This window comes from Gymnoscopelus microlampas (assembly GCF_963454915.1).
Source record: "Gymnoscopelus microlampas genome assembly, chromosome: 22".
NCBI lineage: Eukaryota > Metazoa > Chordata > Actinopteri > Myctophiformes > Myctophidae > Gymnoscopelus > Gymnoscopelus microlampas.
Genome location: NC_139959.1, coordinates 12,261,645 through 12,278,715, shown reverse-complemented (window position 1 = coordinate 12,278,715; position 17,071 = coordinate 12,261,645). Strand labels below are relative to the sequence as shown.

At 43.6% G+C, this 17,071-nt stretch overlaps 2 protein-coding genes across 2 annotated transcripts in view; one reads left to right on the top strand and one right to left on the bottom strand.

Moving 5' to 3' along the window:
• dlec1 (DLEC1 cilia and flagella associated protein) overlaps nucleotides 1-6,920 on the top strand; it is a gene marked incomplete at its 5' end in the record, with an annotated part of 29,156 nt that extends 22,236 nt beyond the window's left edge. The window contains 15 exons of the mRNA XM_084048762.1: nucleotides 307-504; nucleotides 848-915; nucleotides 1,010-1,161; nucleotides 1,452-1,567; nucleotides 1,678-1,748; nucleotides 2,469-2,689; nucleotides 2,791-2,940; nucleotides 3,052-3,174; nucleotides 3,302-3,396; nucleotides 3,543-3,630; nucleotides 4,173-4,379; nucleotides 4,561-4,722; nucleotides 5,123-5,273; nucleotides 6,069-6,183; nucleotides 6,612-6,920. Of these exons, the coding sequence (XP_083904888.1) occupies nucleotides 307-504; nucleotides 848-915; nucleotides 1,010-1,161; nucleotides 1,452-1,567; nucleotides 1,678-1,748; nucleotides 2,469-2,689; nucleotides 2,791-2,940; nucleotides 3,052-3,174; nucleotides 3,302-3,396; nucleotides 3,543-3,630; nucleotides 4,173-4,379; nucleotides 4,561-4,722; nucleotides 5,123-5,273; nucleotides 6,069-6,183; nucleotides 6,612-6,738 (2,044 nt within the window). The 3' untranslated portion in view covers nucleotides 6,739-6,920. The remainder of the gene's footprint in view (nucleotides 1-306; nucleotides 505-847; nucleotides 916-1,009; nucleotides 1,162-1,451; nucleotides 1,568-1,677; nucleotides 1,749-2,468; nucleotides 2,690-2,790; nucleotides 2,941-3,051; nucleotides 3,175-3,301; nucleotides 3,397-3,542; nucleotides 3,631-4,172; nucleotides 4,380-4,560; nucleotides 4,723-5,122; nucleotides 5,274-6,068; nucleotides 6,184-6,611) is intronic.
• A 725-nt stretch (nucleotides 6,921-7,645) lies between these two features.
• On the bottom strand, nucleotides 7,646-16,749 carry acaa1 (acetyl-CoA acyltransferase 1). Its single transcript, XM_084048490.1, has 12 exons — nucleotides 16,467-16,749; nucleotides 15,496-15,589; nucleotides 15,055-15,112; nucleotides 14,863-14,942; nucleotides 14,716-14,758; nucleotides 14,421-14,519; nucleotides 13,269-13,349; nucleotides 12,952-13,142; nucleotides 9,575-9,754; nucleotides 9,412-9,467; nucleotides 8,870-9,015; nucleotides 7,646-8,249 (listed from the first exon to the last, which is right to left on the bottom strand). The coding sequence occupies exons 1-12, from the start codon at nucleotides 16,641-16,643 to the stop codon at nucleotides 8,174-8,176; spliced, it is 1,281 nt and encodes a 426-aa protein (XP_083904616.1). The 5' UTR covers nucleotides 16,644-16,749; the 3' UTR covers nucleotides 7,646-8,173.
• Between the last annotated feature and the right edge of the window lie 322 nt (nucleotides 16,750-17,071).

The window sequence follows — 17,071 nt, the reverse complement described above, 5'->3', positions numbered from 1 at the left end:
AACTTATGTTGTTATATCAGTGGTGCTCAAACTTTTTCATGTCAAGGACCCCCAAAATGATATGTATTTGGTCGCAGACCCCATCTCAAAACATTATGTTTCAGGGACCCCAGAAGCAAAGAGTTAAAAATGTTCACTGTCTTTAAAAATATATGTATTCAAATATTTGTCACAAATCTTAACGATTTTTCAAAAATAGCAGATCTACAAGCTCATAGCGTGGCACGAAGTGACGAGCTATGAGCTTGTTGCGACCACTTGAACTGAATCATTGTCACCTTCAATACTGTTCTTTTACCTTTCTAGCTCTGCCACAGATGATCAAGACTCCTCATCATCATTGGTGCTGGACTTTGGAGACAATGTCGTCTTGAAGAGAGCCGTCACCAAGCAGATAACGATCACCAATCACACTGCTATCACTGCTCCTTTCACTATAGAGGCAGAATATTTCACTGGGCACGCTCCCCCTGCCTCACAACCAAAGGAGCAGCACCAGAAAAGGTAGGCTATGTGGCTTGAAGGCAGCTTAACCACTTAAATCCTATATACTTTGTTGAGCCGAGGTCCCCCAGGGGTCTGACCTTGGCCCTCCTTTTTTACCTCTACACTAAAACTCTTCAGTAAAATTGCTATTCAAGTCCACAAAAAATAGCAGAAAATAGCCAATGTACAAGGTCACAACGTGTCACATTGTGACATGTTGTGACCTTCTACATCGGCTATTTTCACTGAATGTTTTGTCAATTATGACCTGCCCAGAATACGGATGCTAGGGTTCATGTGGTTAATCTTTGGTGTGATGACTGAACTGTTAAGGTAACTGCCTGCACTTTAATGATCACAGATCCACGTACAGCAAGAATCCACTTCACTCTGTTCAAGCAAGGAAAATAGAAGAGAGAGCACACGAGGGTATGGAATAGTGTTGTTGTTTTTTTGTGTTTTGTTTTTCAAATCAATTCCTGTTGCAGCAAACAGTTTTTTTTTTACTGTGATCCGTTGGCAGACTTTGTGAGCAGCCTGCTGGCTCATGGAAAAGGTGCAGCATTCTACGTCCAGCCACACAATGGGACACTGGGACCATTTGAGACCCAGACCATGGACATCACTGCCTACACTGACATGTGGGGCGAATACAGAGATCGTCTCATATGCATGGTATGCTGATCTGTAGAAAGGAATGCAGCCACTTGTGGAAAACATGTTTACTAATAGGCTAAAAGAGTGGAGAAAGCAGGCTATCAGAATTCATATCATGCACAGTAAAAATCGCATGTGTTGTTAACCTTGTGTGTAAAAATAGGCCCACATGGAAGTGTCCATTTGGGAGTTAAATGAACACTGACACTGTGTGAATTGGTGTATTGTAATATCCCACTGTAATTCTCTTTGGATTAGAAACAGTAGGGGAATCAGTCCTCATGTGTCCTTGTGTTTCCCTGCCCCAGGTGGGAGACCTGGAGCCCAGGCTCATCTCTGTGCAGATGACCGTGACGGGCTGTCCTCTCTACTTCCAAATGATTGGTCCACAGCCGGACAACCAGAACCAGGGACCGACCGTACAGTACGTTCCATAATGATAATATTGGAGAAGAAAGTGCTCCAAATAGGAGCAATATCAGGTGACAATTTCTTAGATTTTGGCCTGTTTGTGTCAACTCTTTATTTCATTAGGTTTGGGACTCATGTATCGGGAGGAGACACAGTGTCTCGTTCTCTTCGCGTCAACAATCCCAGCCCCTATGGTGAGTATACCATGGATAAATACACCCTTCCTGCCCACTACCAGTGGTGGAAAGTAACTAAGTGCATGTACTCAAGTACTGTACTTGAGTACAATTTTGACGTATTTTTTTACTTTAGTGGAGTATTTCCAATTTGCAATACTTTTACTTCTACTCCACTGCATCTCAGAGGAAAATATTGTACTTTTACTCCACTACAATTATTTGAAAACTTGAGTTACTAGTTATACTTTGTAGATTTGGATTATTATAACAAAACACACTAACCACTTCAGCCCTATATATATTTCGTCCATTTGAAAATAGTAGATCGGCGATTTCACTCATTTTGAACTAGTGAAATGGGACATTCTGCACATTGAGTACTTCTATTTTTGGCGAACCCTTAGGGTGCGGTCACACCGAACTTTTATTCTGCCAATGAGGGCGGATTCTGCCAATGCTTTTCAATGGGAACAGAGCGGGGTTTTTTTCCCAGAAATCTGTTCCCATTGAAAAGCATAGGCAGAATCCACCCTCAGAGGCAGAATGAAAGTTCGGTGTGACCGCACCCTAAAGAAGTGGGTGGAATACGTTTTTGTGCAAGCTCCATCATTTGTTGTTTTCAGGAAAAATAAATAAAAACAAGAACGTGATCGATAAAAGATCCCCTCAGCTGATATCAAAATGATCGTGATACAGCATGTGTCAAAATGGAGCCTACCTTTTGATGTCTTCCAGACATCCGCGTGGACTGGGAGACTTATAACATAGATCCAAATGACAGGAAGCTGTTGGATGTGGTGGTGGCGTACGGAGAAGCCTTTTCCCTCAAGGATGCGGATGGCAACGAAGTAGTGGGTGGGATGTCGGCGCTTCTAGATGACAATACCCCGCCGACATGGGATGGGAGACACAGCTCTGCCTCGGAGGGAACCACCTCGTCCCTCCAAACCAGGAGCGTGAGTTCACTGAACAGTTTGAAACATATACTGCAAGAAAAACAATACCACATTGTGGTAAAGCATACCTATGGAACTCTGCATCCCTCTGTCGGTTACAGGACATAGAAGGGGAAGAAGAGGAGGAGGAGGAGGAGGAAGACGAGAGGCTTCATCTGTGGCATCAAAACAAAAAGCTAATTTCTGTCTATGTCAGACCTCACAGGGGAAACGTCTCAGACTACCCCTACTGTATCACTCCACAGCAAATAGTATGTATTGCAAGGTTCTCAGTGAGCTTCAAATTCCACTTAAAGATGCAACAATATCTGATTCTACGTCGTCCTACGATAACATACTGTATGAACTCTCTGTAAGTGCAGGTGATTCCAAAGAAGGGCAGCAGTACTATCCATGTGTCCTTCACCCCCTTGACCTTATCAGGTCCGGTCTCTGAGTCCAGATGTGTGGGATTGGCTCTGGGCTTCATGAGCCTGGACTCTAAGGTAACAATTACAAAACTAGAAAAGCAAAACACTACACATGCATTGCATAATAGTTTATAATATATTACCCGTGCTTGATTTTATGAAAGGGTTTTGTTACAGTGGTGTGTGTCTGTGTGTGTCATAGATGGCTGCCTGTATCCCAGGCAAAGTTCAGCGTGCTCAGGGTCTAGATTTGGAGCCTGTCAGAATGGATCTGCGAGCAGCTGTTAAACCTGCACTGTAAGGAAAATACACTCTCACTCACTGTTGCTTTTGACATTTTAATTGGCAAATAGTGCATCCAGTTTAAATACCAATGGAGGCACGGAAAATTGAGCTCAAAGGTGGCCTGGGTGAGTCCCAGTACATGTTTTCTCTCTGTGTAGGCTGTCGGTGCAGATGGAGGATGACGGGGGCGTGCTGGAGTTTCGTGCGTCAGCCGGTGATTTACTGAAGGGAGAGTCGCACAGCGAGGTGGGTCCGGGAGCTCTGCAACACTTCAGAGACATAACTGGTTGATGCTCACATATTTCACACACAGCAATGAGGCAATAATGAACCGTAAAGTGTGCTGAGCGTTTGGGTCTCGATTGTGGTCAGCTCACTGGTTGTCTGGGCCTGGGTTATTATAGTTAACTAAAACTAATGAAATAATGAAAATTAGAATTGAAAACAATTTTTAGTTTAGTCTTTGTCAATGTTTCATGCATAATGCCTAGTATTTTGGGTGGATTTTAAATCTTATTTCAATATTTTTTTAGCTGTGCCAGATTTAAGTCCTGTTGTCTGAAATGGTCAAAACATTGCGAAAGTACACGATCTACAAGCTCACACCGCGTTGTGAACTTATAGATCTGCTATTTCCACAATCTTTCTGAGCTTTTTGTATCTTGCCCTTACTACGCCATATTACAATAAAAAAACTCTAAAACTAATAAAACTAAGCCTCAAAAGTCAACACAAAATAATGAAAGATGCAATACTATAACAACCTTGATCTGGGCTGGGCTCCACAGTTGTCGGTGCAGGAGTTTGACGTCACTCAGACCTTCCAGCTGAGGAACGCCTCAGAGATGCCCCTGCGCTTCACGCTAGAGACCCAGCCTCCATTCTTGGTGTGCCAACCCCAGACCCAGCATAGAACCAAGACCGGCAGTTCCAGCAACCCCACTACTACCAGTGAGAGCCAAACCCTGCTCCTCCAGCCACAGCACAACATGCAGGTCTGTTGAGATATTACATACGTAGCCATTGATGCCACAGATAGTTTGTGTGTGTGGGTACGGCTGCTTACCAAGTACACAGCACAAAAGATAAGGCGTTCGTCTAAGTCCCACTGTTGTCAATGTTATTCTCACTGAACAGAACACTGTTAACTTCCATCATTTGTGTTGTGATTGGCAGGTGAAGGTGGCCTTCCGCTGCTCTCTGTCCCTCCTGGACCATGCAAAACAGGATGGCGAGGGAGTTCCGCAAACAGCGACGCTGGTGCCCAGCGCCAGTGGGCCGAGGAAGCTGACATTCCGACAGAATCTGCTGCTGCACTATAGCAAAAATAGTCTTCAGGTCAGAAGCCATCGTGGAAACTCTCGACTATACACTATACTATATTGTTTTATGTAAGAAAGGCTATAGGGGCAGAAAGTTTGTGTGTGATATACAATCGTAGTGTTTTGGGTGTTTGTTTGTTTTTTGACAAAGGACATCACTTCATAATGTTTATTTATGTGACTTCCGATGGTCGAGTGCTTGGGGCAATCCACCTCCAGTGCCACACCCGCTCCTTGCTGCCATGCGATCAAATCCCACCATTGTGTTCATTCATCTACTCCCTTTTGCTCCATCCCTCTCAGGTTTCTGTAGCTACAGTATCTAAATGAGGGGAAATATACAAAGGGTATGGACAGTCCATTCTCTCCTGTATTAAAAACAAATGTATTGTATTGTATCTCTTGTGTCCGTGCAGACAGTGCCTCTCTGTGCCCACCTGTATCTGGCTACCCACTGGCTGTCCACTGACAGCATTGACTTTGGCACCTGCTACGTGGGGCAGACACGGGCAATAGAAGTTCATCTCTACAGCGATGGGGCGGTTACCTTCTGGAGAACAGCAATAGGTAATTAATTATGGAGGTCATTATGTTTTGTGTATGTTCAGCACCCATTGCTTCAGTAGAACTTGGCTCTGGGATTTCTTTGCAGTTGTGAACAAGGGTTATCTATCTAGTGGTGAACATAGCTAAGCTGCAAAACGCCAAACTTTGACGTCAATTTACACAATTATATCAGGTAATTCTAGGAAACGATGCAGGGAGGTGAAATGGCATGAAACTAGCTTTCATTTGTATTATGTCTCATCTTTCTATTGCGTATAATTCAAAAGTAGTAATCAATAATCTAATGAAGGTCAATAATTGACCTCTGACAGTGACACCCAATCTCATTCTCTCAGATTAAGTTAGAGATCTAGTAAAGTTTCATGGATTTGTGTTTTGTAGTTTGATGACAGTGTATTGAGTCACTGCAGACAGAGTGACATACAGTACTTTACACACACACACACACACACACACACACACACACACACACACACACACACACACACACACACACACACACACACACACACAGACTGGCTCAACCAACTTGTAAGAACTTGTATGTACTGTACACTGACTGGAGTGTAAAATATTGTTAGTGGTTATTATTAGAAAGGTTGGAGTGAATAATAAAGTAGTAACTTTGATCTCTAATACCTATGTTTTACACTGTGCCTGTGTGTGTGTGTGTGTGTGTGTGTGTGTGTGTGTGTGTGTGTGTGTGTGTGTGTGTGTGTGTGTGTGTGTGTGTGTGTGTGTGTGTGTGTGTGTGTGTGTGTGTGTGTGTGTGTGTGTGTGTGTGTGTGTGTGTAGAATCAGATGAGGAATCCGGTGTGTTCACAGTGACACCAGACTCTGGGGTCCTGAGGGCCCTGGAGGCTCCTGGCAGCAGCTGCAGGCAGCCTCTGCAAATCAGCTTCAAAGCCAGGTAGTAAACCTTTGACCTCAGCCTTTCACTGACACATCTAGGGTTTGATTTGTAAAACAGAGGGGAGACATTTTCTCAACCACTTTAGCACTACACTATAGGGATTAAGTGGTTAAGATGTATATACTGTAGGGCCTACAGTATATTAAAAAATAGGCAATGTACAAGCCCATCATGAGTGACACGTTCTGAGCTTGTAGTTCGGCTATTTTAGCTATTTTTTCATTTAAAACGTGAATGTTTTTGAAACAATTTGACAGATGTTGACATGTTTTTAACACATTTGGAAAGTTGTCCAAAATAGGGACTCCAGTGGTTAATGCACATTTTTTTGTATTAAATTGTTAATGTGATATTATTATCATACATGAATATCAAACATAATTAGACTTGATTGGTTATCTACTGTGTTTGAATATGCTTCACAGTGAGGTGAGGGATTTCAGGGCCACTCTGATAATCCAGGGAGTGCTGGTGGAGCTGCCTCTCACTCTGCAGGTAAAGGGAAGAGGCTCCTTCGATGAAGTATTCAGGGCCAGTCTGGTTTCAATGTAATACAACTGACCCTGGTCACTTTGAACATAGTCAATGAACACCTGTAGTTGTACCAGTTCAACACCCCTGAATGATTTCCAAGTAGAAGGAAATAAAGAGGTGAATGACAATAAATATACTGGACTGGTACTTGTGTGGTCAAAATGCATTCTTTCTGTTGTTTGGCATTGGTTTTGTTTTTCCGCTCAAAGGGGTCGATTAAACACTGAAAATGTGAAAGATCTTACTTGCCATTTTTCCCAGTTCTCTGTTTTACAAGCCACTCAGAATGTCATCTAATTTCCACGTTGATATGGACTGACACACAATACTATAAACCACTTAAACACTATTCTAATTTTCTTTTTGAAAATGGCCGATCTACTTGAGCTTGTAGATCTGCAATTGTCTAAATTGTTCAAATTCTTTATTTTTTATTTTTGTCTATAATGACATGCTGGAAATTGGGATGACACGGTCAAAGTGGTTAACCTTGTTCCTGGGCAACTCATTAATGATCCATGCCAGATTCATCCACATGAAATGTGCACAGCACATTTCATGTTAGATTGCACAGAAAATCTGGGTCTGTACAATGCCTGATTAGTACAATGCTGGCGTTCTATCAAAATGTTTAGAGAAAAAGGGATCAACACTAACGGTCCAGTACCCTGCACAAGCATGGATGCAGTATATAACTGATAGATACAGTGCATAAGAATTTGGGTGAGTGTGTTTAGATTTTTGTTGCTCGCCTGCTTTTGGTTAAAGAGGACGCGCTTCTGCTCAATCAGCCTTTATCAGCATAAAGGCAAATAATAGAACAGCTAGAACGGACAGGTAAGTTCAGATGATTACTTCACTCTACTGCAATGCAACGTATTGACATATGGTCTATTGCCCAGCCTTAAGGAATCATTCAAAAATGTTTCAGACATTTTATTAAGCATAAACCTGTTATTATACATTGTACATTATAGAGCAGCAGAGTGAAGAATGAAGTGTAAATGAACATTTACACTTCAGTCTGATTCATGGTTCTACGTGTGACTCATTGCAGACTGAGATCAAAACAGTGAAATACTTCGCTCACATCTAGTTGAAAACAAAACTAAACTATCTAAGGTTGGTCCATCTTCAACAGATACTGAATAAACTATGCAATATCTACGTATTATGTACATAAATAATGCATGATTTGTTCATTGAAATATCAAAACAAAAATGCCACATGAAGTTCAAGGCACTTGTTAAGATTACTCACATTTGAAAGTTCTCTTGTAGTAATTACCAATTACGCTACAGTAACATTAGCTTAGTGGAATTCATTTACACAGATTATAGACAGGTAGTAGAAATCAATATTGCAAGGCACTGTAGTCACTAACGTGCAGTTGACTTGTGAAATGCTCATCAGAGTCGAAATACAAATTTCTCGTGATTTATTGCTGCCCTCTCATGGCCCGGGGTATTCAAAGACGGCAGCAGCTCCCATTCCAGTCCCAATGCACATAGACACCACACCGTAGCCCCTACAGACACACATTCACAAGCATTCAGAGCAGGGAGTCACAAGACATTCCATAGCATGCATGTAGGGCTTTATGCAGTGGTGGAAAGTAACTAAGTACTTGTACTCAAGTGCTGTACTTTTACAATTTTGAGGTATTTAAAATTTCTTCAGTATTTACCAGTTTCAATGCTTTATCAATATTGTACTTTCACTCCACTACAATTATAAATTATATGAATAGGAATATATTAGTTACTAGTTACTTTGTAGATTTTGATTATTATTATTAACAAACACACTAACCACTTCAGGCCTACAGTATATATATTTCGGCCATTTGAAAATAGCAGATCTACAAGCTCACAATGAGTCTTGATGCGATGCATTGTGAGCTTGTAGATCGGCTATTTTCTAAAGTTTTTTTTATACATTTTGAACTTGTGAAATGGGACATTCCGCACAACGAGTACTTTTACTTTTGGTACTTTAAGTATATTTTGATGTCGATACTTCTGTACTTTTACTCAAGTACATATTGCAGTATTGACACTTTTATTTACTTTTTTAAGTAAAACATGTGAGCACTTCTTCCATCACTGGTTTTGCGTTTGGTCATAGCTTGGTGGTGAGGGGGCTAACCTTTTGCCCCTGCGTTTGAGCTCGTGGAGCAGGGTGACCACCTGACGAGCACCAGTGCAGCCCAGAGGATGACCCAGAGCAATGGCTCCTCCATTGGGGTTCACCTTCTCCACCGGAATTCCCAGTTTCTCCACACAGTACACGGCCTGATAAGACATAATGCCAATGACGTGAGAGTTCTTGGTTTTGGATATTAATATTGTATAATCCTCCCAATTTACCAGATCCTGCAACAGAGTAGGACTGAAGGTAGAACAGGAAATCCATCACTATCAAATGCAAAGTATAATCTGAAGTTTTAACCCATTAAAACCGGGAAAGCATCTGTCATTTTGGATTTTTGCTGTGGCTATTCAAAAATAGCAGATATACAGGCTCACACGTGCCGCGCTGCGAGCTTGTATGTCTGCTATTTTTTTACTTTAATTTTTTTTTTTGAAAGTGTCAAAATGACTGATTTAGAAGGCATTTGTAGAATCGGCCTCAGGTCTTAATAGGAATTGAGACTTTTTCGAAGCCTTCTTTGTCCCAGTGGGTCTTACCTGGCTGGCAAAGGCCTCGTTGATTTCAAACACGTCAATATCAGCTACAGTCAGCCCTGCAGGGAGAAGAAGAACATTAAGCAAAACACAAAGGTCAAAAGGATCACTAAAGTGTGAACACAAATGCATGCATACTGTATACACACACACCCGTATGACCTACCAGCTTGTTCCAATGCTGCAGGGATAGCATAGGCTGGTCCAATTCCCATGACATCTGGCGGGACCCCGACCACCGCGCTAGCCCTCAGGACCCCCAGAACGGGCAGTCCACAGGCCTCCACCGCAGACCTCCGACCCAGCAGTACCGCTGCTGCTCCGTCACTCACCTGGCTGGAGTTCCCTAATTATGACAGGTGTGTGTCAGTGTCAGTTAACAGCTCTGACGGAGCTTTTCATCTATCTCAGTGGTTCTCAAACCTTTTTCATTTCAAGGACCCCCATAACTTTCAGAGTTACAGACCTGTATACAGTAGGTCCATTTGGAACCCTGAGGGTCCTTGGACCCCACTGTGAGAACCACTGATCTATCTAACAAGTTGAATCGTAGGGCTGCAACAATCGATTATTTTCTCAGCAATTATTCTGCCAATTACTTTTTCAATTAATCGAATAATCGAGAAGCTCATTTGTTTTTACAAATATAAATGTTTTATCTAACTATATAAATGGCGACCGACTTCCGCACACTCGGTGTCCACACCCCACAGCTCTGTTATCGAATAAACAACGCACCGCCAGACCACATGGCGCCAACTGACTCGCCACGGCGGCCGCGCTGAATTTACGCCTCGCGTAGGGGACGTCTCACTGTTCACTACACTTTTTCCACCGCGCAACATAATTAATTCTACTCACCAAATGTCGGACAAAACGGAAGGGGAGGCAGCTTCGTACCGTTTACCGTGCGCACGACCTCATCACCACAACAACAGGCAGCCGCTGCGGGGTTTTTTTCCTTTTTTTCCAAACTTTTTTTTTGGTCACCATTTTCTCCAGGCACCATTTCTGGTGTCACGTCGGGTGTTTCTTTTCACCAGCCAATCACCTTTCACGTTGCCACGTCCGTTGCCACGTCGCGCTGACGTACGCTAAACAAGCGCTGCCGTGCGCACAATGCAAACGAGCCCAAAGGCGCGCAAAAATAAGCCGACCATTGCTTAGACACAAAGTCAGACCTGGCAACGCAGCCTACGCCAATCATGTGTGAGAGATCTACAAGCTATGGGGCAGAGACGCCACCGTATCTTAGCAACAACTACAGCGCTCACTCTCATTGGTCCTGTCACGCTAAGAGCAGTCTCCAGACAATGGCATCGCAGACAGCTTGCTGTTACTGCTGTAGCCATCACAGGCAGTTGCAGCACGACGGACAGGGCGCTGTGATAGCTGCCATGTCGCTAACGCTAACCTGGTTGTCATGCCTGCAGCGGCTGTGCAATCACTTTCTCAACAATGCACGTTCGTGTGGTGAATGTCTATATTGCTGCTCAGTTCGTCCATTGTAGATGGTGTATGTTTGTGTGTGTCTTCTGGAGAACTATGTAGCTCCACAGCAACTACAGTAACTAACGTAATGGCAGGACCGCCCCGTGCAACGCCTGTTAGGCTGCATTATGGTCATGTAGTAATTTCAGATAATTTCGCTCCGATTAGAGCAGTGTTTATCAACCCTTTCACGCCGCCCCCCCCCCCCCCCCCCCCCCCCCCCCCCCAAATACACGTACTTGATCTGGGACCCCCCCATTCTGTTTGACTCCGTTCCACAAGTAAATATTGTGAAAATAGCCGATCTACAAGCTCGAAACGCCTCACGTTGAGAGGCTTCGTAAGCTTGGAGATCGGCTATTTTCTACATGATTGCCTCTTTCTTACATTCTTTGCCAATGTGGCCCATGTTTTCATAGCATAGTTTATTGACTACTTCTGTTGCAGAAATGGCCATTTCCTTTACTTTCGGTTTTTTATTGTCTCCGCCAGGCCGAAAGGCATGGCGCAAGACTATGTTTCACCCCCTGTCCGTCCGTCTGTGATAGCTAATCTCTCACATCGTTGACTTGATCGCAGCAAAATAACAGCCCGATGTGGAGAGTCACTGAGAGCTGGATAAACGCCGTAAAATGTGTCAAAAGGAGTCTGTACGGCTGTCGATACATGAACACATGACGTCGGTGGGAGAGGAGATATTGTGTCTTTTGGACAAACAGCAGCGTGGTGCTGATGTTTGTTGTGTGAAGCAGCTTAATGTCAGAGTGTTTGTGTTGGAGCGCCTCAGTGCGGCTGCAGAGTTCATGTGCAACCTCTTCCACAGACACACAGAGACACTAGAAACTCTGCTGGGGAAAAAAAACACTGCTGGGCATTGACTTTCCTATGGACATTGATCTACACACTGCAGGTATATCTGCTACACACACAACATCAAACTACACACTGCAGGTATGATGCAGCGTTTGCATTACAGCCAGCATGCCAGCGTAGTTCCCATATGGTTTCAAGGTGGGCTAAACCATATGGACCCCATGTCGGCAATGTCAGCGGCATCCACTTCAGTCCCAACTGCGATGCCCATGCAGGCTATAAGTAGCTTCTACCTGGCCCTTAGGTGGGCCCCAACTAGCCATGTTTATGTGGGACCAAGGCGGGTCCTAACTGGGTTTCCCCATGCAGGCTTTAACTGGGTTCTACCTGGGCCCTAGGTGTACCCTAACCAACCACAGTGCAGTGCCCATCGCTCCAATTGTTGTGACGTCCAGGCTCTCAATACTGCACATTGGTGGAGGAGGAGGGGCCGCAGGGCGACCGCACACATCGCTGAACCAATGGTAGCCCACGGATGTTTCCTCTGTGGATTTACAATCTGCCCCTCTATGCCACATATCATCCGCACTACAGGGTCTTCACTGACCGAGCCACGGCCCCACTGACCCTCATGACGCTACGCCACTTAAACGTGCGGCAGCATGCGCTGGGTTGCCAGGTTTGCACAGCCTGCGCCAGAAACAAGCAACCACCTTCATGAAAAAAAAAAAAACACCGAAATGGTCCGCAATGTTCCAGGGGTGTCCCCGCGCGTCCCAACACTCCACAGGGGGTCAGTGGACCATCAGGGGGTCCGCGGACCCCCTGTGGACCCCCTGAAACATAACAAATATTTTTTCTTCCAATTTTTTCCTTTTTCAAAAAAACCTTTTCCACAGTTTCACTCCGGCGATTTGGGTCCCCCAATATACACACGGCCACGCTGGGCCCCGTGCGCGGCTGGGGTTGAGGGGGGCGTAGCCCCCCGAAACTCTAGTGTATCACGAATCAACGTGAAAAAAATCGAACAGATTTTTAAATAGACTAAATCAATTAGTCTGATTAAGCAGTAGTTTGTCATAGAATGGTGTCTAGCCAAAATAGCTAAAACAACTACTTTTGAAAATCGATTATTTAATTAAAATGTATTCTTAGTTGTACAATCAATTACGATTAGTTCCATTAACTGTTGAACCTCTAGTGAATTGTAAATGTGTAGTAATCATAATAGGACAGTACCTGCCGTAGTGGTGCCATCGGGTTTGAAGGCCGGCCGGAGTTTAGCCAGCCCTGCTAAGGTCGTTCCAGGTCTGATCCCTTCATCCTGGGTCACGGTCACAACGCGCTCTTTATCCTCGGCGTCCACAAGCTTGGTGGTGACTGGAACAATCTCCTGAGCGAACAGTCCCATTTGCTGTGCTCTGCTCGCCCTGTCAGAAGGAAAACAAAGGAGTACAGGAAAGTGTGTGGAGTACGTGATCACACTCTAAAAGACTGTGGTGGTGGTGGTGGTGTGTCGAGGACCGACAATGCTGTAGGTATAGCTTTTTGATTACTTCTGATGAGAACTGAGAGCGAAGGCATCCTGCTGCTCCCTTGAGACCCCGTATCTCTCTGCCACGTTCTCTGAGGTGATGCTGTGTGGACCAACGCGCACACACACACACACACACACACACACACACACACACACACACACACACACACACACACACACACACACACACAAAGAGTCATTCAGGGTCGGTCTGCACAGTTCAGAACCACAGACATCTACAATTGAGGTAAACCTACAGAGAGATGCAAATGTCCAATTGATATTCATGGCATTCTGTCGGTGTTTTACTCTGTGCTGAGAGGCATGTCTGATCGCAGCGAAACTCTGCTGTGTGGAACAAATCTAAAGCCTGATTCATACTTCGCCGCATGACGGTGTCGGTCTGTCACACATGGAAAATAGCAGACCTACAAGCTAACGTCGCGTCGCATCTGTGATGCGTTGTGAGCTTGTAGGTCTGCTATTTTTGACACGCGGGCGACACCGCCGTGTAACGAAGCATAAATTAGGCTTAAAAGAGAACTGTGCTGGGACCAAGGTCATCAAGCTGTTTATTATTCTTGTTGCCCTGCACTAATATGCTGAAAAGAGCTCAATGGTATTAGCATTAAACACTCCTTGTACACATTGTCAGGACATTGCAGTACACAGATAAGCTTTTTATATATCTATTACAGTTATATAGCCAGTGTCAGTACTTATTTTTTTCCAATGAAAAATCTCTGGCAGAAGACTGCAAAAAATCTGAAATAATTCTGGCAGTCAATGTGTTAATAATAATGTGTCTGGGTAACTCAGGTGGCAGAGCACTCGCCTCTTGACCATAAGTTCATGTGTTCGATCCCGGGCACCGCCAACTCAGCGAAGGAGCTGATGGTAGGTGTTGCACTCCACCTCGGCAATCCATCTCCGAAACGGGATAGACTCCCGCGCTCTGGCCGATACCGACAATAAGCCTCTCCGGCCTACTACCACTACTACAAATCCTTTGGTATATCTATCTTTTCTTCTAACTTACTAGTAGCGCGACTAAACTAATCGATTCGCATTATGTGGGGGAATAAAAACAATGCACTCAACAGGCTTTCCTCCATGTGGAACGCCTGGTGACGCAAGGTTAACGCAGGACATGAAGTCTCACCAGACTCACCCCATTGGAATGATGCAGTCTCTGGCCTTTTCATAGTCCATTAGTCTGGAGCTCACGTCCCCAGGGCTACCGATGGACTGCAGCGACATGCTCTCCACACTGACACCAACAGAGACACACAGAAAGGTCATGGTTTAATTCATTCATACTGCCATCGCACAACAACGGTGTCGCTTGCAGACGAGAGCTCGTCTTTAAGCCAAGAATGCGTTGTGATGCGATACATCATACTACAGTGCATTACAGGAGCCTGTGTTGTCACAAAAATGTATTAACAGGTTCACTCACTACTTACCCACAGGCAAGGCCCATGTCAATTGACCCACTCCTAATGGCTCCTGTGGACACAACATAGACAGCAGAACAATTGTTTGAATCAAGGGTGGTTATGTATCCTTTATAAGTACCGTAATAGAATATTGGGCAGCAGAGATGTTTTTACCTGCTATGTTAAACAGTGCCTGCAAACCAGAGGAGCATTGTCTGTTGACAGTGTAGACAGGCACCGTCTCTGGAAGTCCACTGGAAGAAATATATACGGCTGTCAAAGACAGTATGCCTTAACAACATGATTTGCTTTAATTGATCTCTAATTAAAGTATTACTTCAAATCTGTAAACCACAGGTTACAAACCTAAGGAACTGTGCCACTCTTGCCATCAGTGCACCTGCCCCTGGCTGAAGCACGTTACCTGTAGGGAGTCATATGTATGTATTTGTGAGAGATATTGAAGACTTTTAGGCTAATGACAAACCTGCCAACCTACTCCATTAGCCTAACAAAAGGAAAATCTCTGTCCTGGGCCGTAGCGTGACGGTCCAGGCACCCTAGGCTGCAATGCCAGGCTGACAGCGTGTCGCGAGTTCGACTCGCGTTCCCGACGACCTTTGCTGCGTGTCACCCCCCCATCTCTCTCCACATTTCCTGTCAGCCTACTTTAGCTAAAAGCATAAAAAAAGCCCCCAAAAAAGAAATCTTAAAAGAAAAATCTCTCTGACACGATAAGGTATTTGTTATTGAATACTGTAAGTGTATAAAGGACTAATAAAGGAATGTCCAAATGCACATCCTCACCCACACAGATGTCCCCCAGCTTCTCAGGAGACAACCCCACATGTGAAAGGACAGCTGTCATCACTGCACTCAACAGCTCATCAGGGGTGGTTTCCTAACAAGAAATACATGTCATTATGTTCAGTTCAGCTAAGATTTGAGCTACAGTATGTGCTTGTATCGTAACAAGCAAATAATTAGTTGGGGGGTATTTTTGTTTTCAATACTACTTCGTATTCTGCTCAGTGCTCAACTCCAAACCTGATCAGCAGTCTGTCTTCTAATTAGCCTCGGGCCAACCAAGACTGTCAAGAGATTTCTTTGATCGATCCTGACATATTTCGTGTATCCACACAAATTTCTGACAGTCTTTCTTGGTCCAAGGCTACCTTGAAGTTGCAATATATTATACCATTGAGGATAGGAATATTGTACTTTATTCCACTACAATTATTTGAAAACTTGATTATTATTGCAAAACATACTTTAACCACTTAAAAGATTTTGAAAATAGCAGATCACAACGCATTGTGAGCTTGTAGATCTGCTATTTTCAAATGATTTTTTTTATACATTTGGAAACATGTGAAATGGGATATTGTGCATTGTGCAGGCCTTATGTGTATTTTGTGTGTATTGTAAACTTGCTTTATTGTTTGTATTTCTTTTCTGTTTTGTTAGGCGACCTTGGGTGACCTGAAAGGCGCCATATAAATAAAATGTATTATTATTATTATTATTATAATGAGTAATTTTACTTTTGGTACTTTAAGTACATTTTGATACCAATACTTTTGTACTTTTACTTTTAGTAAACTTTGAATTCCAGACTTTCACTTGTAACAGAGTATTTCTAAATTGCAGTATTGATACTTTTACTTAAGTACAAGTTACTTTTACCACCACTGACAATATGTAGGTACAGTAGGTGTTTCATTTCTCTCTCAGCTATAGGGTCCTATAGGCCTGATAAACGTTGAAGACCACCTTACCTTAAATGAGCCTCTCTTAGCTTTCCCGATGGCCGTCCTCAGCCCATGGACAACCACTATGTCGTCTGGACAAGTGGCTGGTGTTGCACTGCATTCATTTCCTCTTAACCCACCTTCTTCAGGTCCATTTGTATAAGAAGGAATCAAATGGCCGAAGATTACTTTCACTCTATGCATCGTGGTGGTGGTTTGAGCAGTTATTTACCTAAAAGACTCAATGTTTAGTACATCACCAAACACTGTCTGTGTTGTAATAATCGCATCATGAATGTGTTACAAAGTGCATTTCCTTGTTGTGATGGGAAGTAAGAAGGGACAAACCTAGCCATGGACCCAAGACGGTCGTCTGTCATGACCGTCATGGATGAACTTCAACATAGTGTTTGCATTTTCTTTCTTTTTAACCTGTACATCTACATAAACGTTCATATTTCAAATATAAAGTGCTTACCCTATGACCACAGAAGTTTCAATTATATACGGACTGTCAAAAGTACCCGTGTCTTCCGTATTGTTAAATAAAAAGCATTTTAATCTGATTGGTGGCCATTTTCTCATAGAGCTATAAGATGGGTCACCAGACGTGTCAGAGTGCAATACACCTC

Bases quoted from the DNA above. Each gene is read 5' to 3' on its own strand.
- acaa1 (XM_084048490.1), bottom strand. From the start codon at position 16,643: ATGCATAGAGTGAAAGTAATCTTCGGCCATTTGATTCCTTCTTATACA. The intron at 14,520-14,715 runs GTAAGTAGTGAG...TGTTGGTGTCAG, and splicing joins GACATGGGCCTTGCCTGTGG to TGTGGAGAGCATGTCGCTGC. The intron at 13,143-13,268 runs GTAATCAAAAAG...TCCTTCTGACAG, and splicing joins GCTCTCAGTTCTCATCAGAA to GGCGAGCAGAGCACAGCAAA.